This window comes from Vipera ursinii (assembly GCF_947247035.1).
Source record: "Vipera ursinii genome assembly, chromosome: 6".
Taxonomy (NCBI): Eukaryota; Metazoa; Chordata; class Lepidosauria; order Squamata; family Viperidae; genus Vipera; species Vipera ursinii.
Window position 1 is genome coordinate 47,690,997 of NC_139515.1, and position 25,065 is coordinate 47,716,061.

The window sequence follows — 25,065 nt, forward strand, 5'->3', positions numbered from 1 at the left end:
TAATAATGCAATTAAATGTGAGGTTAATTGTCATGTATTAGATAGGTATTATTTTGCTTCATTGCTATAACTGTATGATATACTTCAAAAACTTCCAGCTGCTATACCAATGAAAAGTATTTCAATATTTTTGCACCTCTGTTAACTGTTTGGTCTTAATTATGATTATCCATATTATACCAGAGAGATTAAAATTCTCTGGTTCATTTGTTTAATTGTTTCTTATTTTAAATGTTAGAACGAAATTGAGATTTTGAAAGCTGAGAATGATCGTTTGAAGGCTGAGACTGGAAATACTAGCAAACCTATCAGGCCATGTTCAGAGTCCTCAAGCAGTACGTCTTCTTCCTCTTCACGACAATCTCTAGGTCTTTCTCTGAATAATTTAAACATCACAGATTCAGTTACATCTGGTAAGTAAAAGCTTTATTTTCTTAACAAATATTTTTGCATCATGGAATATTTCTCCTTCTCTCTCCTCACACATTCCCCCACACCTACAGACTTCTTGCCAAATATAATTTTATTGTCATGGTATAGAGAAATCTAATTAAATTTGGAAAGGTACTCATTATGTAAGTGATATTTTAATATGAAATGGAATAATCCTTTCTTGTATAAAGGAAAATTGAAATTCTACATTTTTGCTATTTCTCTCTGTTGTATTGCATGTAGTAATAGCAATGGTAGTATTGGCTGGCTGTTTCCTGCTTTCACTTGAGGAAGTTTTCTATGAGGGAAGCTACTTCCATCTGCAGAATATAACTCTGTATACAATCTATGTGTATACAATACATGTACAGCAAAATACTGTATATAGAAATGGAATACTTAAATGTGGATTTTTATTTTTTTTACATATGTGTGTTATGTATGTGTGAATATATGTATGTATATTAATTATCTAATATATTCATGTTCTTTTTTCATTGTACATATACTAGTAATAAGAAATTAGCGGCAGTCTTTAACTTATTATTTGTGGATATTTTCTTATTTTAGGGGTGTCACTTTGGAGAGTAATTTCTCAGATATTGGGTATCAACTAGCTTGGGCTCTAAGGATTCAGAAATTTCTAAGGGTACATTTGGTTTCAAGTGCCAAAGCAATCCAAAAATTATATATTAAACTACATTAATATACTGGAGACCCTATACCTTTAAATCCAAACCTTTAAATAGGTTTGCATGTACTGTTTCATTTTATTTTTCTAAAATGATGGATGTTTCAAAAATGCAAATGTTAAGGATCCAAATATTTGATATCATGCAAAATAGGCAACCAAAATTGAGGAAATTAGCCAAAGCGTTTTTTGCCCTAAAACAAACTCTTTTAGCTGATTCAAAGTAATTTTCATTCAAGAAAATTGTAACCATTTTGTATACTTGAAAAATGAACTTGCCTTATTGTACTCTTTACCAAACTGAAAATGTATATGATTATGTATTTTCAGCTGATTTATCCTTGCTAAATACTTGAAGATAATTGATGGATTTCATTTCTGTTATTGATTTCAACTTGCATGGGATTCTTTTCTTTCTTCAATGTTGTAGTATCTGATTAACATAATTATTTCCTGTTTTTCTGTTTTCTACTCCCAACCATATGAAAGCAACATTGAAATGTTGGTTATTTTTGTATTGGCACCCAATGGAACTCTACTGCAAATGGATGCAATATATTGATTAATATTTATTTATTTATTTATTTATTTGTTTGTTTGTTTGTTTGTTTGTTTGTTTGTTTGTTTGTTTGTTTATTTATTTATTTATTTATTTATTTATTTATTTATTTATTTTTGGGACTTATATGCCGCCCTATCTCCCGAAGGACTCAGGGCGACTAACAACAATAAAATACAATAATACAGAAGTTAAAAGAAAAATAAATTAATGGCCCCTGTAGAATAAATTAAAATTAAAATAAGTTAAAAATTAAAGTTAAAAATATTAATATCTTAATACTGTAATCAGTTTGAACCATCAGTCATACAGTGAGGTGGCTTTCAATTCATTTATGATCCTTGTTAAGTAGATAAGTATTCATGTAGAATTGGAAATATTCCTTTACATATATTACATTGTGACATCCTGAGTTGGGATCTGCCACCAAATGAGAAAATCCTTATATTCAAAATATATATTCATCTTGTTTTTGCCAGCAAACCAAAGAAGATATCATAGGCCATTATAATCGTAGCCTTTTACAGAATATATTCATTCAGATTTAACTTTATTTTTAAAGGGCACTTATATTTATTGTTTGCTTGCTTAGATATTTTACTGGAAGATGTTGCAGATGGAACTCTCCATAAAGAAGGCCAGAATGTTAAGATTATTGTCACAATAAACAAGGGCTATGGTCAATCAAAGGTATTCTGGGTTCCAACTTTTATTGCCATGTGATTATTTTAATTATCTTTCTGTAAATGCTACTGTTGCTAAAAAGGCTGTTTTGTTCTAATCAGCAGTATATTCAGTTTAGAGCACAACAAATAATGCTGAAATAATTCCTTTTTCTCATGCTGTACTTACATTGGCATCACTGAGATTTATTGGCATTTTGATATAACCATGTGTGGTTTACAGAAATGTGGGCATTCATAATTGCATCAGAAGAGCCGTGGTGGTACAGTGGTTAGAATGTAGCATTGCAGTCTAATTCTGCTGACTCTCAACTGCCAGCACTTTGGCAGTTTGAGTCTCACCAGCTCAAGGTTAACTCTGCCTTCCATCCTTCTGAGGTCGGTAAAATGAGGACCCAGTGGGGGCCATATGTTGAGTCTATAAATTGCATAGAGAGGACTATAAAGTACTGTGAAGCAGTATGTAAGTCTAAGTGCTATTACTATTGCTATGAAGAAATGTTTTAATATAAAATCTACAACATATCTATAACATAGCTGAAAAAATATTATTTTTGTCTGCAGAAAATACTCAGAGAAGCTTGACAAAATAATTTATAAGTATTGAAATGATTTCTTATTTCATTTATCTTCTGTCTTTATAGGACCAAAGAATACAGGCATATTTGATAGGTTCTATCAGGGTCAGTGGTAAAACAAAATGGGATGTGTTAGATGGTGTAATTAAACGACTCTTTAAGGTAAGATTTTGCAAGTTTAATACAATGAACATCAAGCAGATTTTGTGATATATTTGGGGTTACCATATCTCAGCTGCAAAAAGATAATTAGATGTCAGCAAAGAGATTCAGAAAACTCTACTCATGGGCCAGGTTTTTAACGACTCAAATATGTGACTCCAAATATGCAACCAGTTAATAGGATAGTTTCTTATTACCTATTTGCATAAATAAATAGATAACAGGTAAATAAAAAGCAAACTTATATAAGAAGCCAGGACATTCCTCACAATCAGTTAATTAAATGAATTTCACATCTTAAGTTGATTAGGGTCCTCGAGATCAGTGTGTGTGTGGGTCCTCGGTGGACTCTGAGCTTGCTTGTTTTCTTGCAGATTTTTCATTACCAAACTAGGAAACGTCATCAGCACTAGAAGGGAATGGGGTTTGCTCTCATTTTATATGCTAGTGGCTTGCCCTATCAGTGTTGGTGGGAATGATCTTGGTGGTTCCTTGATGAGATTGTTTACTGTTAGTTTGTTGGTCCTGAGTTGGTAGTTCTTTGATTGGGGTATTATGCAGGGCCATGCTAGAAAACATCTCATTTGAATTACTATAACATGCTGCATTTGGGCTTGCCTTTGGAAATGATTTGTAAAGTTGAGTTCAGCAACCATAGAATACAGCCCCATGAGTGTGATGGGCAAGAGCCTTTAAGTAGGATTACACTATACTGCTGATACTGCATTAGCTACCGTACCTCTTGTTTCCCATTCAAGTTGCTACTTATCACATATAAAATTCTATATGGCTTGGTTCCAGATTACCTTTGGACTGTCTGGTCTAAATGAAATGTTTCTATCTTATGTGGTCTAATCAGCAGCAGTTGCTTCACATTCGCACCTTCCAAAAAGTTAGACAGAAAGAAAAGATGAAGCCAACCTTTTCCATTGCTGTGCAGTTCCCTGGAAAAATCTGCCACTTAAGATTCAAAAGGCTTTACATTCTTAGCTTTTAAAAGGTAGACTTGTAAGATAGCTTCTAGATTAAAAATCCTTGCTTTCATAGAACTACCTAAAAGCACTTGGGGTAAATTGAGCTTCATTTGCATATGTGATATACTGGCAAACTGCCCACAACTTTTTCTTCATAAGTTAAGAAGATTGAAGTTTCTGCTGTTCTCTAGTTTTTAGAATATATGATGATGGTTTTTAAATACTTGTGTTTTATTATTATAATCTGTCCACAATCTAGGTATTTGGCAAGATAGAAATCAAGATAATTATAATTATGTCTTATAAAATCCAACAAGAAATACTAGCCATTTTTGTTTCTGACATTTTCCATTTAAGCTTAATGTATATTCTTGATCTGCAAGTTGTAGTAATGAGAATGGCATATGAACGAGTAGGTTAATAGTTCATTCATTCATACTGCAAACTATGAATGTTTCCATTTGCTTTTTTTTATTATTATTTTAGGAATATGTTTTCCGAATAGATCCAACTACTAGCCTTGGTTTGAGCTCAGATTGTATAGCTAATTATTGTGTAGGTGATATAATTAGAGCACATAACCAAGAAGTACCTGAATTGCTACCTTGTGGATATCTGGTTGGAGATAATAACATAATCACAGTGAATCTTAAAGGTAAAACACACCTTTAATTTGTTCCCTTTTTCTTCTGCATACTTTGTAATGTTGTTTTCCTAATCCATTGCCCAGCAGAGTATAAAAAATTATAACTACATGCTCAAGTGGGCTTTAAAGTATCATAAAAAATCAGGTAAAAATAAAAGTAATAATTTAAAATATCAATCAATCAGAATACAGCTGGTAGGGACCTTGGAAGCCTTCTAGTCCAACCCCCTGCTCGAGCATTTCACCCTATACCATTTTAGACAAGAGGTTGTCCAGTCTCTTCTTAAAAACCTCCAGGGATGAAGCACCTACAACTTCTGATGGCAAGCTGTTCCTCGTGTTAATTGTCCTCACTGTTAGGAAGTTTCTCCTTAGTTCCAGGTTGCTTCTCTCCTTGATTAGTTTCCATTCATTTTTTCTTGTCTTGCCTACAGCTCCTTTGGTAAATAAGTTGACCGTTTCCTTTATGTGGCAAACACTCAAATCCTGGAGTACTGCTATCATGTCACCCCTAGTTCTTCTTTTCTCTAGACTAGCCAAACCCAAATCCTGCAACCGTTCTTCATATGTTTTAGTCTCCAGGCCTTTAATCTGCTAAGCTACTGCTAAGCTTGTAAGCCGCCCTGAGTCTTCGGAGAAGGGTGGGATATAAATGGAATAAAAATAAAAATAAATAAATAAATAAATAAATAAATAAATAAATCATCTTAAAATAAATACAATTGTTGGATACCAATTTGAAGGGGAACATTTTTAGGAATAACATACTATATGTAATAAATGGCCTGGTACAGTTTAGAATAGTTTAAATATTTTTTTTTAAATCCCATTTATATCCCGCCCTTCTCCGAAGACTCAGGGCGGCTTACAATCTAAAGCACAATGTGCTTAAGCAACCTGGTAAATTATATTTGCCCTGATATAATTGAGATGGCTGCTTTTTAAAACAAGTCTGGAGCTGATAATGCCCATTTTCTTTTCCACAAAACCCCACAATTAGTTTTCCAGTGGTAAATGTGATAAATGTAATTTATGTCCGTTTCAGTGTTGGCTCATAAATGCATTCTTTATTCGTCAGTGACTAAACATGTATGCACAAACACTGAATAAATTTTAGCTTAAAATTCATGACTACTTAGCTATTCAGTTTGAAAATAGATATTTTATTCCTAATACTTTTTGTGAGCCAAGAATCATATTGTAAAGAACAGAATGTTAGAATCCATATACTGATTCAGGAAATTCAAATAAAAATAACATTGACCAGTTCAGAGGTATATTTGGGACAACCACAGACAAATACGTTTGTCATAAGTGGACTGGATGTAATATGAGACCAAATTGATACATCCTTTACATAGACCTTATCTCCTTAACCACTTCACCACTGATGCTTCCTATTTTAACACCACCTTTTTGTAGCATCTAAAATTTCTTATTAATGTTAAATTAACTGTGAGAATCTCATATAATATTTGTATTATTTCTTTTAAATAAAGACAAATCTATAAACAGGATAAATAAATGTTGAAGAATGAGGAGTTAAGATTCTGAATCAAGTATTTCAGCCATGTAGACAGTGTAGTGGTTTTCCAGTGTGGGGACGTTCAAACAAACTGTCTGTGATTTACAGTGATATTTCTGATCTGCTAACTCATCTGCTGTTATGAGTTATGACCTTTTTAAGTGTCTCAGACATTTCAGATATGTCTTGCTGCCTCACCTAGTTTTCACTTCACATTTGCTTTGATTGCAAGTGCTTATCTAATCATGTTGCTACATTAATATTCAATGAATTGATTTTTTAAGTATGAAAAATATTTCTCTAAATGATTCCATAATTTCTCCAAAATGACATAATCAATAGGATTTTTTTCTTTGTTTTACTTCTTGTTTTTTTGTTTTGTTTTTGTTGTTAGGAGTAGAAGAAAATAGTTTGGATAGCTTTGTGTTTGATACACTAATTCCTAAACCAATTAGTCAACGATATTTTAATTTACTGATGGAGCACCACAGGATTATCCTATCAGGACCTAGTGGCACTGGAAAGACCTATTTAGCCAACAAGCTTGCTGAATATCTGATAACTAAATCTGGCCGGAAAAAAATGGAAGATGCCATTATTAGTTTTACTGTTGATCACAAATCAAGCAAGGTAAGATCTCAGAAAAGGAGCCATAAACATAAACATCATAAACATTATCCATGTTAAAGAACAGCATGTTCCATTCTTTATATTAGAGTTAAGTAATAACTGAATTTTTAATATTTTTACTGGACAATACCTGACATTTTTACTTGCTATTTTCATATACTCATATTACATCTTCAATGATTTGTCACAGCATATTCATATTCATTTTGCCATTTTGTGCTAAATTTGTCCTTCTTATCTGACATGTTGCTTGGTTTGAGACATATGCCCAATGCAAAATAGGAATATGATGCGTCATTGCTGATGCTACTTTCTTGAGTATTCACATCTATGCTTCACAATTAGATGTGGTCCAGTTGGTTTATACTTGACTTTTTATACAGTTAGACATAGTACTATCTGGGTCACATAAGGAATGCATTGTCCTTGTAGTCATATGTCACCATATGTCTTGGAAAATACAGAATAATAGAGTTGAAAGGGACCTTGGAGGTCTTCTAATCCAATCCGCTTCTCAAGCAGGAGACATGATACCATTTTAGACAAACGGCTGTCCAGTCTCTTCTTAAAAGCCTCTAGTGATGAAACACCCAGAATTTCTGAAGGCAAGCCATTCTACTAGTTAATTATTTTCACTGTTAGATTTCTCCTTAGTTCTATGTTGTTTGTATCCTTGATTAGTTTCCATCCATTATTTCTTGTCTTGCCTTCTGGTGCTTTGGAAAATAGGCTGACCGCCTCTTCTTTGTGGCAGCTCCCTAAATATTGGAACACTGCTATCATGTTATCCCCAATCCTTCTTTTTTCTAGCATTCAACATTATATTGTAAATATAAGCTTTGGATAAAGAAGATGCTTAGGCAAAACTGCTTTGCTTGAATCTGCCAAAATCATTTCATGACACTTAGCTTTAACAAAGATTTATAAATATGAAGTTGGCTATAGAAAATACACTGTCTTATTACATTTTTCTCCTTTTCTTGAAGGATGTTCAACAATATCTTGTTAATTTGGCTGAACAGTGCAATGCTGATAATAGTAGTTCTGATCTTCCTGTGGTAATAATTCTTGACAACCTGCACCATGTTGGTTCTTTGAGTGACATCTTCAACGGTTTTCTTAACTGTAAATATAACAAATGGTAGGTTGATTCTTTAGTCATTGGTGCTATGCAGTCTCTCCCAATTTGGCAATCTTTGAAGATATTGAATTGAAGGTCTCAGAATTCCAGATTCTTATGACCTGTTTATAAATGCAGAACGTTGTAATTCAATACATATACAGGGGGCTGCGTTGAAGAAGACTAGTATAGAGAGTGGCAGAATATGAGATGAGTTTGTGAATATACCAAGTAAAATTTAAGAAATATTTCGATTTCATATTTTAATTAAGGTGAATAGTCTTCTAATATACATTTGAGGTTTTTTTTGCTCCTCCATCCTTTCACTCCTCAGAACTGGTGCTGTTATACAAAACTGCCTTAAACCCAAAACATAAAACATAAATAAACATTTTATCGTATCAATTTCAAACTGAGTTACACACAATAGTCTACGGTTGATCTAGATCAGTCCTCATATTTTAGTCTAGTCTTTATAACACACATATCCCTTAGTGATTTTTAAGAAAAAAGGAAAATACATAAATATGTGCACTGAGTTTCATAAATAGGTTCCTATAAACAGATACAAAGTATGCCATTTTTGTTACTCTGTGTGTTATTATATGCAATTGTTTAGCCAATAATTGCACTAATAAATACATAATGTATTGCATTAGTCTGGAAAGTGAAAAGTTTGTAGCATAGCTCAAGAATACATTTAAGCAAACATTTGAGACCTAGCATAATTGCATTCAAAAGGGCTTTTCTGAAATATAAAATTCTACTCATTTACATATGGCCTCATCCTTAGGTAAGAATATGTTATTACAGAGATGACTAAATTTGCTTCACTGGGTATATTCACAAACTCTCCTCATATTCTGCCACTCCATACACTAGTCTTCTTCAATGCAACCCCCTGTACATTTCATCTTTCTCAATAATTATTTCTATTGTACCTACAGAATCATTGAAATAAACTTTTTTTAAAAAAATCACCCAGATCAAGAACGTATAGAAAGCTATGCTAATCTTCAAAGAAAGAAAAATTAGTAAGTGTCAAAGTTGAACTGAGAGCCAGTTTGGTCTAGTACAGCGGTGTCAAACTCGTAACGTCATGTGACATGTCACGACGTATTGTGACCTTTTTTGCCATTGATGGCAATGGGGTGGGCACGGTTTTGTTATGGTGCATCTGACCTGCAGGCTGGCAGTTTGACACCCCTGGTCTAGTAGTTAAGGCACTGGGCTAGAAACTAGTCTAAACTAAGGTGGAATTCCACCTGGGTGACCTTGGGCCAGTCAACCTCTCTCAGCCCTAAGAGCTTTTAAAAAAACCTTGCCAAAAAGCCAGGTAATTGCCAGGAGTCCAAAATCTGACTTGAAGGGGCGCGCGCACACACACACACACACACAAACACACACACACACGAAAGAGCTTCAGTTTAATATTTGACATTTCCTCTAATGGTGTCTAAAGCATAGCTCAAGAATACATTTAAGCAAACATTTGAGGCCTAGCATAAGTGCTCTCAAAACGGCTTTTCTGAAATATGAATATACATTATTTTATATTAAAATAATGTTAAAATGAGTTTCCTTAAGTGTCAGTTTACTTTGGCATTATGATTACTTCATAAGCTCTTCTTTTTATATACAGTATTCAGAGGTTAAGGGAGTAATGTTTCCTTTCTGTATGTGTGGTTGATTTCAATACTGTTTTTATGTTGTTTTGTTAATATTTTGTGCTAATTCAATTTTCCTGGATTGTTTTTTTTTAATTCCATATTGGTTTGTTTTAAGTCCCTACATTATTGGAACGATGAACCAGGGAGTTTCATCATCACCTAATCTAGAACTGCATCAAAACTTCAGGTAAATATTATTTCTGTTTCATATCTATCACATGACTCAGGCTCAGAACTTTCAGTCTAAACTTTTAGTTTTAGTAAGTTCATGATTGTTGCATATTTGCTTACATAAATTTAAAAAGCATATAAAGTTTTTCAATTTTTTTAATGTCAAATTTATTTATTATTTATTAATTTTATTTGTATACCGCCCTTCTCCCGAAGGACTCAGGGCGGTGAACAGGGCAATACATATTAAAAAAACAAGATACAAAAATTAAAAAACGATTAAACAAATGCCCATGAATAAGTTAACACACATTAAAATATATTAAAACAGATTAATAAAACCCAACCCCATCCCATCAGGCCAGGCCAGCTTGTTCAAAAAGGTAGGTTTTGAGATCGCGCCGGAAGGAGCGGAGGTCAGGCGCCATCCGGAGCTTGACCGGAAGATGATTCCATAAGTCCGGCGCACCCACAGAGAACGCCCTCCCCCTGGGGCTCACCAGTCGACATTCTTTGACCAGTGGCACCCTGAGGAGGCCCCTCTGTGGGAGCGTACTGGGCGGAGGGAAGTTGACACCGGCCGCAGGTGCTCCCCAAGGTATTCCGGACCCATGCCATATAGGGCTTTGTAGGTCATTACCAACAACTTGAATCTCACCCGGAAGACAACTGGAAGCCAATGCAGCTCGCGGAGCAGAGGTATAACATGGGAGTGTCGGGAAACTCCCAACACAACTCTCGCGGCTGCATTCTGCACCAGCTGGAGCCTCCGAGTGGTCTTCAAGGGTAGCCCCATGTAGAGAAATGTAATGAAAATATAATATCACCATGTTTAGGGTGATTTCTGTCACCACTGGAAAAGTGATGTGCCATTTGGCTTTTATCACAACATAGCAGAAAGCACAAAAGACTAAATATATTAAGTTCTAATAGCAATTTTCTTCATCCTTGACCTCAAGACATGCAGTTGAAAAGAAACAACGTATTATTAGCTAGAGATATAAATGTAATCCTGTAATAGAACAATAATCTAGCTCAAAATCTATTTACTGATAACAGCTAGCCAAATGCCAAAGGCAAGTTCACAAACAGGACATACAGTCATTATCCCTCTTCAGTGATTAATTGCTAACTTCAGGCACTGAGAGAGATGGTCTGTGAACACAGGAGATTCTTTTTGGCCTTAAAAAAGACTACAAGCTATATATCTTAAATGCAATGATCAAATCTTTTATTTTTAGTCATTTATGATGGTGGCTATCACATCAGCTCATTGAAAGAGTTGCTGTAGGGTAATAACAGAGTTAAAAAAAGTCGACTATAAGACTTCATTGGATGACCTCAACCTTTACATTTGGATTTCATTATTTCATTGTTTTCTGTGTAGATGGGTGCTGTGTGCTAATCACACAGAGCCTGTTAAAGGGCTGTTATCCAGATATTTGAGAAGGAAACTGATCGAAACAGAGCTGGAGAAGAATACCCGCAATAATGATCTCATCAAAATTATTGACTGGATTCCCAAGACATGGCATCATCTCAACAGCTTCTTAGAAACACACAGTTCTTCTGATATAACCATTGGTAAGATCTTTTACAGTTAAGAATGCAAATTAAGAGTTAAAACTGACCTTTGAAGCTTATCTTACCTTCTGGAATGAAATTTGTACTTAAAGAAGAACCCCAAACCATTTAATGTCATTAATCTTAGTCTATGTTAGCACTGAACTTATACTGTCTCAGCCTTTCTTATCCCATTCCACTGTCAAAAGAGTTAGTCCTAACTAATATGAAGATAAAATTCAGAAGAAAACAATATATAAAATAAATAAATAAAATGCATGTTCTTGAAAATGTATTCCATCACAGTTTTTGTTTTCTTCTAAAAATTGTGGATTTTCACATTTCTTGATGCCATTAATAATGTACATTGTAATGTGGCATTGGATTGGTTCAGCAAGCAGTAGTAATAAGAAGCAGAGAAGGCAGAAATGTCTAAAACTCTTTCAAAACTCTCAAGAAATCCAAGATCAGGTATTATTGCTTCAGAAGTCCTCTTCCGTCCTGATAAATCTGTGTTAAGTAATCATGAGAGAAATGGTTCCCTAAGAGTAGTGGAAACTCCATCTGTATGTTTTCAAAAAAAAAAACCCTTCCTGAAGAAGAGATCAAAGAATCTTTCAGATAATTGTATGTTTCAAAAATATTTCTTTTAATTGATTTTTTTTCTATAAACATCCCTAAGTGGCACAACGTGTTTTGGCAGTTGCCACATAACAGCTGGCAGTTGCTACAGCGTTGACAAGCAAGGCAGAGAGCTGGGGTTTAGTGTATCTAAGAAACAGTCACCTTGTTTACAGATGAAATGTCTTCAGAATTATTTCTGCCATTTAAACAAAGGCCATCTGGATCCAATGAAGTAATTGGTCTTTAGAAATACATTACCCATATTTTAGTGGTTCAGCATTCACAACATGCCAGATGTTATAAATGTATTTTTCTAAATCATGTGGCTGAAAAGGCTAATGCAAAAAAATGTCATTGTGCTTTATCAAAAAAATGGCTGCCATCACTGATATGCAGTGAATAGCATATAAACAGTATACCTGTTGTGTATATCTGACAATAAAACAACTTGAATTACATGTGCCCTTCCCTTGTATGATACCCAAATTTTCTTTATACGAGGGAGATGTAATGTACAGAGATTACATTACATCTCTGTACATTATGTCTCCCTTAAATAAAGGGAGCACAAATCCACTTACAACACTGAATGTAATCTCTCTCTTTTTAAAAAAACAAAAAATTCTTATTTTAGGTCCTCGCCTTTTTCTACCTTGTCCTATTGATGTTGATGGTTCTAGAGTATGGTTTACTGATCTCTGGAATTATTCTTTGGTGCCATATATAATGGAAGCTGTGAGAGAAGGACTTCAGGTAGGACTCTAACCAAACAGCAATCTGAGTCCTTGGGCAGTGAATTTCATTATTGTTTCTAAAGGTTGATTTACAGAAACAACCATCATTTGCCATGAATGGAAAGCCTAATGTAATTTTTAAATCTTCATAAAATTTGTACCCTATCATTGCAACTATGGACATCACTGTGCCTATAAATAATCTCCTTGGATCAGAAAAATGCCCAAAGAAATGCAAACATATTCTGGCTATATGTTTAATATTCAGTGGGATTCTCAGTTGTAGAATTTTGCAGTTTGGTAATAGAAATGCCTCACTTGAATGTTGCTAATAAGCGAGATAGTAAACCAGTTTTAGTATAACCTTGTTATATATTGTCAAATGGAATATATACAGTGGAGGAGGGGGTTGTAACGGCTAACAGTCTATGTAACAGACACCAAAAACATATGTGTATTAATCATTTCTTGGTCTCAGTATAACTTACATAAATCCATTTTTACCAGTTATTGTTCTTATAAACTTAACGATAAACTGTTCATTAATCATAACTTATTTTGTAGCATGGTAGGGCGTTCAGGGTGAATACTTTCTAATAACTTAGTTCATCACTTCCATTCTAAAATGTCTTTTAATGAAATGATTGTAGACATTTTTACTTTTCTTTTGGGATATCTATTTAGATGTATGGAAAACGTGCACCTTGGGAAGACCCCTCAAAATGGATAGCAGAGACTTGTCCATGGAGTACACTGCAACATGACTGGTCATCATTACTTCAGTTAAGACCTGAAGATGTTGGTTATGAAGGTTATGCATCTGCCAAAGAAGGAACCACTTCAAAGCACATTCCACAGATGGAAGCAGAAGGAGACCCTTTGGTAAAATAAAAGAATCCTTATTGCTTTTAAATATGCCTTATTCAGTGATGCTTTTTTTATCCTGGTGACAGGATAGTGTGTAACAACTAAATATCTGGTTGGTTACATTGATTCTACTTGCTGCTTTGGCTGCTCAGATAAATTGGTACTAGTTTGCATGTATAATCCCCATAGTATTAAATTTAAGAACCTCAGCTTTGCATTAATTCACTGAATATGTACAATAAATCAATGTATGAATTAGATTAAGAAGTTACCATCTCAGAATATATGAGCATTTATATGATAGTCCTAAATTCTGACTCACTCTTAACTTTCAATCACACTTCATTTTGAGCAAGAAAGAGAATATTCTGTTGGAATCATAAATGTCTGGGCACTCATTTATCTTAATTGTATCCCTGGATAAATTTCATTACTTTCACTGACAAAGGTGAATAACTATGAATGAAAGAGAGGGCTGACATATTAGGAGTGTTAAGAGACAAAAACCAAAAAGCAGAGGAATATTAGAGATATGTGCATGTGAAGTGACAGATTACAAAGAAGATTTCTCTAGGAAAATATTCAGAAGCTAAAACAGAAAACCTACAGAATAAAGAGATAGGTTTACACAGTGCTTTTATTCTATTAAAAAAAGGTGCCGGAACTCTCATCGTCTTAATCTTTTATTTATATAACTTTATTTATATATTTATTTATATAATTAAAAATTATATATTTACTGATTATCTGGATTTTTGTCACTCAGCCTTAGCTGCACAATCACTGGGAAGCGGGATGTATTAAAATATGACACAAATTCCACCCCTTACATTACAACACCAGTACAAAAGGGGGAAGCTTGTATTGTGGTAGTTTTATTGTATTATTATTGTATTCTGGAACTGAGTACTATAGATTATTTTTGAAAACAGGCAAATCCTTGTTTGAAATAATGATGTTTTTTTATGGATTCACACATTATGCTGAGCCATATTGTTTAGCTGTAATAAATCACCATTGGTAAGATTCATACATATGGACCCACAGTCTAGGTATACTATATTTATTCATATTTTATATATACCATAAATTATGCATCTAATCTGGATTCGGCAAATATCCTAAAGTGGATCAATCATTTGCTGCTTAAAGTGATGTTTGAATCCAGTCATTGCAAAGCAACATTTATGACACAGTGTATGTCCTAAATAAGTCAGTTTGGGGCATACTCAGGAAACTATGGCCTAATAATATGATGTGTGGACTTATTTTTTGTCTTGCTTTATGATGTCTGACGAACCTGCTGATGCAGATGGGCTGGGCGTCGCTGGTAGAGTCCCTCGGGGCCAGATCAGCTGGTGCTATGGGAGCTGCAGGGCCCACTCTACATGGGGCTGTATGGGGCAGGTGGCGTCGCTGGCGGGGCGGCTGGCGGTGGGGAGCTGGCGGTGGTGGGCTTCCCCCCGAGGCTGAAGTTAGCATCGGAGCAGCTAGTGTTGTGGCAGCCGTGGGGCCTGCTCTACATGGCGGGGTGTGCAGCACTGCCAGGGCAGCTGCAGGTGGGGGCACAGGGGGCGGCAGCGGTGAGCTGCCCCCCGAGGCCGAAATCAGCATTGGAGCAGCTGCATGGGGCGGGAAGTGGAGGCGGTGGCAGGCATCCAGCACCGGGTAGGCCACCATCTGGCCAGGCCTGTGGAAGGTCAGCCGCCTGCCATGCCCCACGTGTGTCACCTCTGTGCCCAGCGCCCACAGCCACCCTGGCAGCGCCGCCTGCCCCGCTGTGTACAGCGGGCCCCACAACTGCCACACTATCTGTTCCAGCACTGACTCTGGCCTCGGTGGGCAGTCCACCACCGCCATCCACCGCGCCCCCACCTGCAGCCACCCTGGCAGCACTGCCTGCCCTGCCGTGCAGAACGGGCCCTGCGGCTGCCAGACTAGCTGCTCTGGTGCTTACTCTGGCCTTGGGGACAGCCCACCACTGCCACCCCCCGTGCATCCACTCGTAGCCGCCCCAGCAGCATTGCCCACCCACCCCATGCAGAGCAGGCCCTTAGGCTGCCACACTAGCTGCTCTGGCGCTGGCTCCAGCCTCGGCAGGCAGCCCACTGCCACCCCCACCTGCAGCCGCAGCAGCAGCTCTGCCTGCCCCGCCGTGCAGAGCAGGCCCCATGGCTGCCAGACTAGCTCCTCCGGTGCTGACTCTGGTCTCGGGGGGCAGCCCACCACTGCCACTCCCCGCACCCCTGCCTGCAGCCACCCTGGCAGTGCCGCCCACCCTGCCATGAACAGCAGGCACCACGGCTGCCAGATTAGGTGCTGCAGCGCTGACTCCGGCCTCAGGGGGCAGCCCACCACCGCCATCCCCCACGTAACCACCTGCAGCCACCCTAGCAGCGCCACCTGCCCCACCGTGTGGAGTGGGACCCGCGGCTGCCACACTAGCTGCTCTGGCACTGACTCCAGCCTCAGGGGGCAGCCCACCACTGCCACCCCCCACACCCCCGCCTGCAGCTGCCCTGCCAGGGATGCTGCCTGCCCCACACAGCCCCGTGTAGAGCAGGCCCCATGGCTGCAACAGCACCAGCTGCTCCAACCCCGGGGGGCAGCCCACCACTGACGCCCCCGTGCCCCTGTCTGCAGCAGCACCAGCACCCCTGCCTCCTGGTCCTCACTTATCTAGTTAAGATGGTGAAAGTTGGGGAGCAGGGAGGGGTGCAAAGTTCCTGCCAACTCACCTTCGCTGCAGACAACTTGCCTTTGTCTTTTGGTGTGCTCGGCAGCAATTCCTATTGGCTTTTGAAAGCCAATAGAGGGAGTAGCACAGCTTGTGCAAAAGGTTTTGAGTGTGTGTGCGTGCATGTGTGTGTGTGTGCGCGCACACGCAAAAAGAAAGGTGCCCGAATGCCGTTCTGAGTGTTCTATGAGAAAAAACACCCTGGGTTTACAGATTGGAGCCCTTCCCCCATCAGATCCTAAAATGGTCAATGCTGGATCAAGCCATAAAAACATTTGGCAGCTAACAGGATATATCTGGGATGCCCAGAAGTCTTGATTGGAAGATGAGCTCCTTTCCATGACCAAGGCTAGTATCTAACTCTGTCTATGGTTCAACAGCTTGTAGACCTAGCAAGAGTAGCAACTACGAGTTTGATCTTTCTTAAACTTCACCAGTATCTTTTAAAAACTGTTGTGATGCTATTGCTAATATCACATTCTATGTGCTAGGAAAAGAAATCTGAATCTTCCTGCATTTACTTTCAGTTGGTAAACTGAACTTCTAACACTGTTAGGAAGACATTAAAAAATATTTTACTAGGTTGTCTATGCCATTCATGATCTAATATCCCTCTACCATGTCTTCCCATACCTTCTTCCCTTCAGTCTAAGCTACAGAGTTCCAATTGCTATAGTCTTTTCTCATACAAAATTGCTTAATTTTGATTCAATTTTTCTTCTCTATGTCCTTACTAAGATGCATTCAGCAAAACTGTATACAAGCTTCTCACTCTTCCCCATACATTTTTGCTTAGTTAAATATGAGATGGTGTAATAACATGAATTATTCTGGTTTTCCACTTTTTTATATATTTTGGATCATAGAAACTATATATTTGCATTGTAAAATTAGGTTATTTAAAAATGCTGTCAACAAAGCCCATTCCCTGAACACCTTTAATTATGATAATTTCAGTATCTAAACATTTTTGAAATGTCCAGTGCTTTTGAAGTTAAATAAGTTGTGTGTCAACATTGCTAACACCGGATGTTTTTGCATTGACAACAGATGGAAATGTAAATGTAAACAATGCCTTGAAGTTCTTTTGAAGAGTTTCATCTGTTGGAACCATAACAATGTGCTTAACATTTTTTTGGAATCCAGCCTCAGGGCAGTATCAGAGCAGTATATGGTATTGTTTTGTGAAGGTCAGCTCCTGGACAGCAGATGGTGCTCTTGCATTCAGCTATTGACTGAATTCCATTCCATTCAATATGTATGCAAAATGGATCATGCAAAAGAAAGAAAGAAAGAAAGAAAGAAAGAAAGAAAGAAAGAAAGAAAGAAAGAAAGAAAGAAAGAAGGAAGGAAGGAAGGAAGGAAGGAAGGAAGGAAGGAAGGAAGGAAGGAAGGAAGGAAGGAAGGAAAGAAAGAAAGAAAGAAAGAAAGAAAGAAAGAAAGAAAGAAAGAAAGAAAGAAAGAAAGAAAGAAAGAAAGAAAGAAAGAAAGAACCCTGTTAGTTTGTTTCCTTATCATTGACTAGAAAAGTGAATCCAGGCCTGGTTTAAATAATCCAGTCTCCTTTATACGTTGAAGGATTTACCTGTTGTTTTTCCCCTTCATTTAATTGTTTCTGTGCTTTTTACGACTTAAACATAATTCAGCAGGTACTTTGGTATTATATCTGCTTGTGCTTATGATGTGGAAATAGTATGTTTCTTAAAACACACAGAAAGGCTAATACAGCATGAAGGCCAATACTGGATGGAATCTGGTAGCAACTCTTTGCCTCCGTGCAAAATAGCACCAAAAGGTTTATGAAATATATGTATTTAAAAATGTGCATGATGAGCTTTAAAAGGCAGGAATTTCTCACAACAGTGGATAATCATATAGTTACAGAAGCAAATATTTAAAGTGTTGGGAGAGCTCATATATAAAGCTACATAAATCAAAAGAAATTTCCTTACAAAGGAAAACATTTTCAGTAAATGTTTTCTAAAAATGGCTCTAACAAAGGACTTGCAAACATAAATAGTTGCACATTTTTGTCAAATTAAAAACAAGAATTGAAATTCATTACAGTATTGCTTTGCAAACATGAACAGTAAAATGGACTGGATTATTATTATTCTAAGTCATCTTAACTTTTGTACCAATAACACACCCTACTGTATTTCTTTCTCAGATGAACATGCTATTGAGGCTCAAAGAAGCTGCCACTTACTCAAGTGCCCAGAGCTGTGACAGTGATACTGCCAGCCACCATGATGATATGCTGGACCCTTCACTTGAATCAACGCTCTAAAGGGGGCATGACTTTGGTTAGAGGATGCTGATAAACCTTTACCGCATTAAGGCTGCTGAGGTGGCGTGTATGTGTGCTGAAAGGCATGTGTGTGCTGTGTTGTATATGGAGGCACCTGATTTAAGCAGTAAGCAAATCAGAAATAAAAGTTGGATTTGTTCAGTGGCAAGTGGAAAGAGCCTTTAACAGGGAAACTATGGAGCAGAGTGAACCCATAACAGTCAAACTGGAATCACGTAGAGTCTTTTATTTTCTATCCCTGTCTTGAAAGTTTACAGTGGAAGTGTTTTATGTGATACTTCAATATACTTGGAGGTGCTGCATTCATAGTTCTCCTGCTCCTTCTCTTCTTCCTCTAACCTCTGTGGTGCCTCACAGCACATATTCCAGATTGCAATGATGTTCAAATTATATTCTGCTCTCCTTTCCAAATTGAAGTGGATGCAAAATAAAATTAAAAAAAATGAGAGGGTGTATAGATTCAATAAGCACAAAACAGTATTGTGCAATTACCTTATACAAACAATACTGTGATATGCTGGATAAGTGCCAATTTGATACTAAACTGCCATATTTGCAGTGATGTGGTTCACCAACTTTTCTTTTTGTGTGTGCGTGCGTGTGTGTGTGTGTATTGAAAAAAAGTCACCCGTTTTTATATCCAAATTGTTTTTAACCACAGTGGTATTTTTTAAACACCTGCCCACCTCTTAAGGTTGTTGCTGTTGTTATACAATTCTGATGCTGAGTAAAGGTTTTGGTTAGGGCTTTGTTTTGAGTCTTTTGGGTGGGGGAAAAAGATCATTTCCTATGGTGCTGTCTCACTGCCTTAAATCCAATTTCTAGACAATTTCTATACTTGATTTAATTTGTTTAACCATTGGTTATTTACACTGTTTCCTTTCTTCATTTTACTAATGAGAGAGCATCAGCAAGCACAGTAGCCTTGTGTTTATATATCAAGTTTTTTTTAATTAGGTGGCTAGAAGAATGAATTATTAATATAGATATATTATTTTTAATCTTCTGTGAATCAACGACCTACCATCCTAAACCATTCAAGTGACCCAGAAGCTACTCCCAGTTAGCTATGAATGAAAACAAAACTAAAAAGTCCAACATGGTTATTTCTATCCCATTTGTAAAAGAACTTAATTAAGACAGAAACAGAGATGTGTGACATTTTATCCAGCAGAGCTGGGTGTGCACCCGAGTTAGCATGAGCACAAACTGTTCTTGGTTTTTGTCCCTTCTCTTCCTTCCCCCATTTGGAGCATGCTATTTTCATTGCAGTTGTTGTACATGAAGAAAGTCAGCATTACAAAAACATTGACACAGTGCTATTCACTGTGCAAGACAGAAATGTTTTTACAGTAAGAGGGGAAGGTGGGGGGGTGATTTTGCACAGTTTATTGGGAGGGTATTGTAAATACTGAAAATAAAAAGTGTTGCACAAATGAAAGCAAACAAAACAGTGACAGCAGCAAAAATATAAAATTATACTTTATTATATTGATGTGAACAAATGTTTCATTTATGGAGAATACCTATATGTTGTAAACAAAGCAAGAGGGCAATCTGTACAATCTGTTTTAAAAGAAGACAGAAAAATCAGGTATGTTTGTCCTGTACTTAGAACTGCCATCACAAGTCTTGAGCTATCCTTGCTACAATGAACATTTGCACTCTTTAAACCAATCTAACTTTGTAGAAAAAAATAGACATTATCTGTCCTGGCAGGATACACCAGACTGAACAAAAACCCAGTCAGAGTAATTGGAGATACTGGTTAAAATTAACATAAAATATATAAGGGCTATAGAATTCTATAGGCATGTATTTCAACCCCTATCTTGAAAGGGCTCATATGGAGCATGTTCACTCATAACCATAGGACATGTGCCAATGAAATGCTTTCAGGATACACATAACCAATGGATAACTTCGGTACATGTAACTGGTGCTACTAATTCCTGCAACAATATATTTTGCAAAACAAATATTAGAAAAATCAATAGTTTTCCTTGTTGCATCAGCTGTAGGTCTCCTGCATGGTGCTATTGCCCTAATAAGAAAGTCTGCTTTTATGCACAAAAAATGTACTCAGATTGATTTCCAGCAGCAAATATTAGTTGACTGTCTCATACTGTTAAGCACCATGCTACTCTGGAAAATGACTAAAACAAAAGCTGTCCCTGATGATTGATGTAATCTAAAACAACATCTAAGCCCAGGAACTCCTGCCATTTTCAATACACATACACACATCCTATATGTATATACTACATAATACAATTTTCCCTGAAATACATTTCAGTGAATCCACCTAGTTTACAACTTTAACAAATTTGTTTGTGAAGCATTTGTCTGTATACATTTTATATTTTGTACATTTTTAATGTAACATATTGTGTAAATAGACAGAAACAGTGAGATAAATCATCTGAAAAGTTTTGTAGTCTTTGTAAAGCCCTAATAATAAGTATTTGGTGTCATCAGACTTAACTGGATGATGTATTTTATATTGATTTATTGTTCTTCTAGCTTGTAAACCAGCTTGCATATATTTTTTGCAGGTGTGCACACTGTATCTGTCTAAATTATTACTTTGCCATTAAAGTGGAATTATTTATTGACATTTGAGTCTGCTGTTTTTCAACTTCAGAGGAAATCAGCCTTTGATTCCATTGATAGGTGTAGACTATGGGATTAGTTTAAGAAAACCATTACAAATAGTAGACACATCAGGTAATTGATTGAACTGCTTTCTTACGTTACTACAAGGATATGGGTTGGCCAAATGGGGATCCTTATCTGACCTTATTTTAATAAATGGATCAGTCAAACAGGTCTATTTATTTGCTCCCATCACATTTAATTTGCATATCAGTTATGGTGTTTCAGCCATGGAATGAAAATCATTTTGTCTCCTTGCTTAATAGGTACAGAGCACTCAATTTAATGTAGACTGAAAATATATGATGTTTATATTGTGATATATGTAGAGATTAGACTTAGAAAATTGTGGGCTAGACTGGCTGATTATTGAGATAGGAAAAAGCTGAAGATTAACTACAATCAAGCCACAATGGTGGATTTTAATCAGAGCAGGACCAAACATATATTGTCAGTTAACATCTAGCATTGCCTATTCCTTAAATGTTTGGATGTCCTTTTCTAGAAATCATTAACCTGAAAGGTGCTGGTGATGACCTATAAAGCCCTACATGGCATGGGTCCAGAGTACCTAAGGGAGCACCTGCGGCTGGCGTCAACTTCCCTTCGCCCAGTGCGCTCCCACAGAGTGCTCCTCAGGGTGCCACCGGTCAGAGAATGTCGACTGATGGCCCCCAGTGGGGGCATTCTCTGTGGGCACGCCAGACCTTTGGAATCGTCTACCGGTTGAGCTCTGGATGGCTCCCGACCTTCGCTCCTTCCGACATAATCTAAAAACTTACTTATTTGAACAAGCTGGCCTGGTCTGATGGGTGATGGGTTTTGGGTTTTAATTACTGATTTTAACTAATTTATTATATTCGGGCACAATTGTTTAATCTGTTTTTAATTTTTGTATTGTATTTTTAGTATTTTATTGCCCTGTACACCGCCCTGAGTCCTTCGGGAGAAGGGCGGTATATAAATCAAATAAATATAAATATAAAATATACACATTAATCCAGTTTTAACTCATTGGGTATATTCTTAAGTTTTTCTATTTTATTGAAGATCAGGAGTTAAATTGCTCCTGTAGTCAAAATATTCCAGGAAAATAAAATTCCACAGCTTCTGTATTGGAAGGAGTTTTTGGAATGGAATTAGAATGTAATTGTGCAAATGGAAGTAGTCCAAAATATATTAAGGGAAAATCTTCCACAGGGCTCTCTTGCTACAAATTTAAAACTCACATCTGTCAATCTCTATTAGAGCACAGTTTATAATGCAAATTTTTAAGAACTGCCAGGATCCCAGATAATTATTTTGTTAAATTTTGCTACTGGCAAATGAAGGGTAAATATGTTGTCTCATATTGTGATATTATACTCCTTTCTATTTAAAGAAATTAAATTAAATCCTCAATTTCTCAATGGCTTTTGGAATGAAATGCTATCAAAGATATAGTGTTGTTCCCATGCTCAAGATTCTACCTTTGGTATCCTCAGTTTAAACAGATATTGTTTTGCAGGTCTTAGATTCACCAGCAGACCATTACATTTCCAAACTCTGTCCTTAAATATAAATTCCACAAAAGTATGGGAAGGGATTTATATGTAACAAGCACAAAAAAATAGAATATGGACTATGACATACTCTCTGTGGCTGAATTGGACAAGAGATCGCTACAAGTAACATATAATCTGTCATTTTAACAGCACTTTAAGCAAAGCTGGTTTTAGGCAAGGAACATTCTCTGTCTGGTATCATCAGCTGTCAAGACGAAATAGACATTCTTATCTCTGTCTTTTTCCCAATTTTGCTCAATGACAATAATTGTACAATAAGGAACAGGGAGTTAATCCATTTAGAGTCCCCATCCCATTAAAATTGGAATAGGCCATTTTCTGTATCTTGTCTTTTCTTTCAGAATTAAACTATTACCAGTGATTGAAAATATTTCAAATTTAAATGCATATCCACATTTTTAAATATTCATTTATTAAAAGTTTTTCAAAAAGTAAAAATCAAATTAAAATTTAAAAAATGATGGAAGGAAGGTCATACAAGAAACAAAAAGGAGAAGAAAAAAAACATCAAAAATGTTATGACTTCCTACTTTATTTTCAATGGATAATTACAATTTAATATTCCTTCCTTCCTGTCAGATATTATATAAGTTCCTTCTGCCCTTCATTTAATCTACATCTTCAAATCAGTAAATCTTTATGTCATTTTTTCTTCTTTCATCAACATGTTGTTTTTTTTCCATGACCAGACACACAAGTTTTAAAATGTGTTTTATTTATTTATTTTATTTATTTAGTTAGATTTATATACCGCCCTTTCCCTGAGGACTCAGGGCGATTTACAGGGAATTAAAAAACTCACATACAAAAGTTAAAAACCAAATTAAAAAATATTAAATTAACCCTGTCGACTTAAAAACCCCAATTAAAATTTCTCCTCAGCCTGGGCCCGAGAGCTCAAAGAGCCAGGTCTTCAGGCCCCGGCGGAATGATCGGAGGTCGGGGGCAGTTCTCAGCTCCACCGGCAGCTGGTTCCAGAGGGCCGGCGCTCCCACTGAGAAGGCCCTATCCCTGGGTGTCACCCGCCGGCAATCTCTCACCGGCAGAACCCTGAGCAGACCCTCCCTGTGGGAGCGCACTGGGCGAAGGGCGTTTGATGCCGGCAGCAGGTGTTCCCTCAAATAACCCTTCTGGTATTCTTTTGTGTTAGTTTCAGGGTACACTGTTTCGGTTCTGTTGTATTTTATTTCACTCTCATTTAATTTTGTTTTGAGCTCATTATATTTCTGCTCTCAATCATGCAATCCCGTTCTTCAAGCATTCAGGTTTGGAGTCTGTAAAGGTTGTTCTCTTCAAAAACATAAAAAGAAATGTATTGCTGTCTAAAATGGACATATTTCTGATAGGTGTCAAGAAAAGCTGAGGATGCCAGAGTTACTAGTTGAGATGAAAGTACACAGAACACAAGAAAGTATGAAAACTATTGCTTACCTCTTGGCTTGAAAAGAGTTTTGTAATTGGTAATAAGTTATTCTTTTTCCTGCAGAGTATATAAACCTTAACAAACTAAAATTATATTTAGTAACAGTTCATACTGCAGCTCTTAGCTGGAGTGTATGCCTAGTCAAAGGTGGTTACAAGCTAGCTGAACACCTTCATAATCCTTTGATTTCAACAGTTCATACCCGAAAGCAGATCACAAGCAATCTATGTTATTTTTCAAATAAACAAGTTATGGCAAAATTATATGACTAAATGGTCTCGGTTATTTTATACTTCAACTGACAAAAGTGCCAACCAATTTATGAGAGGTGAAATTTTGTTATTTGCTAGAAATCACACACACGAATCTTATCAACATTTATACTATCAACAATTAAACTTGGACTTCCACACTCAAAAGATTGGAAAGGCTATGAAATTCATTAATGAGAAATGTTTTATTCTACTGCATTAGAGGGAGTTGGAAGGCAATGCCTTTTTTCATTTTTCCCTTCTTTTCTACATTTCTCCTTTCCCTCCCTTTTTTCCTACTAATTTTTTTTATATTTTTGTATTTTATAGTATAAACTAAAAAAAAACTGTAAACACCACAAAAAAAGAGGAAATCAGGAGAGAAAGATGGAAACTTTCATATCTGGAATTCAGACCAATGAAAAATAGTTGCTTACCAAGACAGCTTAACATCAGTTTTATTATTGTTGTTCTCAGAAAAGTTAAAGAGTTGC

General features: G+C 36.5%; 1 protein-coding gene across 1 annotated transcript in view; it reads left to right on the plus strand.

Moving 5' to 3' along the window:
• NAV3 (neuron navigator 3) overlaps positions 1-21,292 on the plus strand; it is a gene marked incomplete at its 5' end in the record, with an annotated part of 387,240 nt that extends 365,948 nt beyond the window's left edge. Inside the window, 11 exons of the mRNA XM_083365121.1 lie at positions 239-413; positions 2,275-2,372; positions 3,010-3,105; positions 4,566-4,734; positions 6,645-6,880; positions 7,867-8,021; positions 9,786-9,857; positions 11,229-11,425; positions 12,663-12,781; positions 13,447-13,644; positions 18,537-21,292. Of these exons, the coding sequence (XP_083221247.1) occupies positions 239-413; positions 2,275-2,372; positions 3,010-3,105; positions 4,566-4,734; positions 6,645-6,880; positions 7,867-8,021; positions 9,786-9,857; positions 11,229-11,425; positions 12,663-12,781; positions 13,447-13,644; positions 18,537-18,656 (1,635 nt within the window). The 3' untranslated portion in view covers positions 18,657-21,292. The remainder of the gene's footprint in view (positions 1-238; positions 414-2,274; positions 2,373-3,009; positions 3,106-4,565; positions 4,735-6,644; positions 6,881-7,866; positions 8,022-9,785; positions 9,858-11,228; positions 11,426-12,662; positions 12,782-13,446; positions 13,645-18,536) is intronic.
• Positions 21,293-25,065: the final 3,773 nt, after the last annotated feature.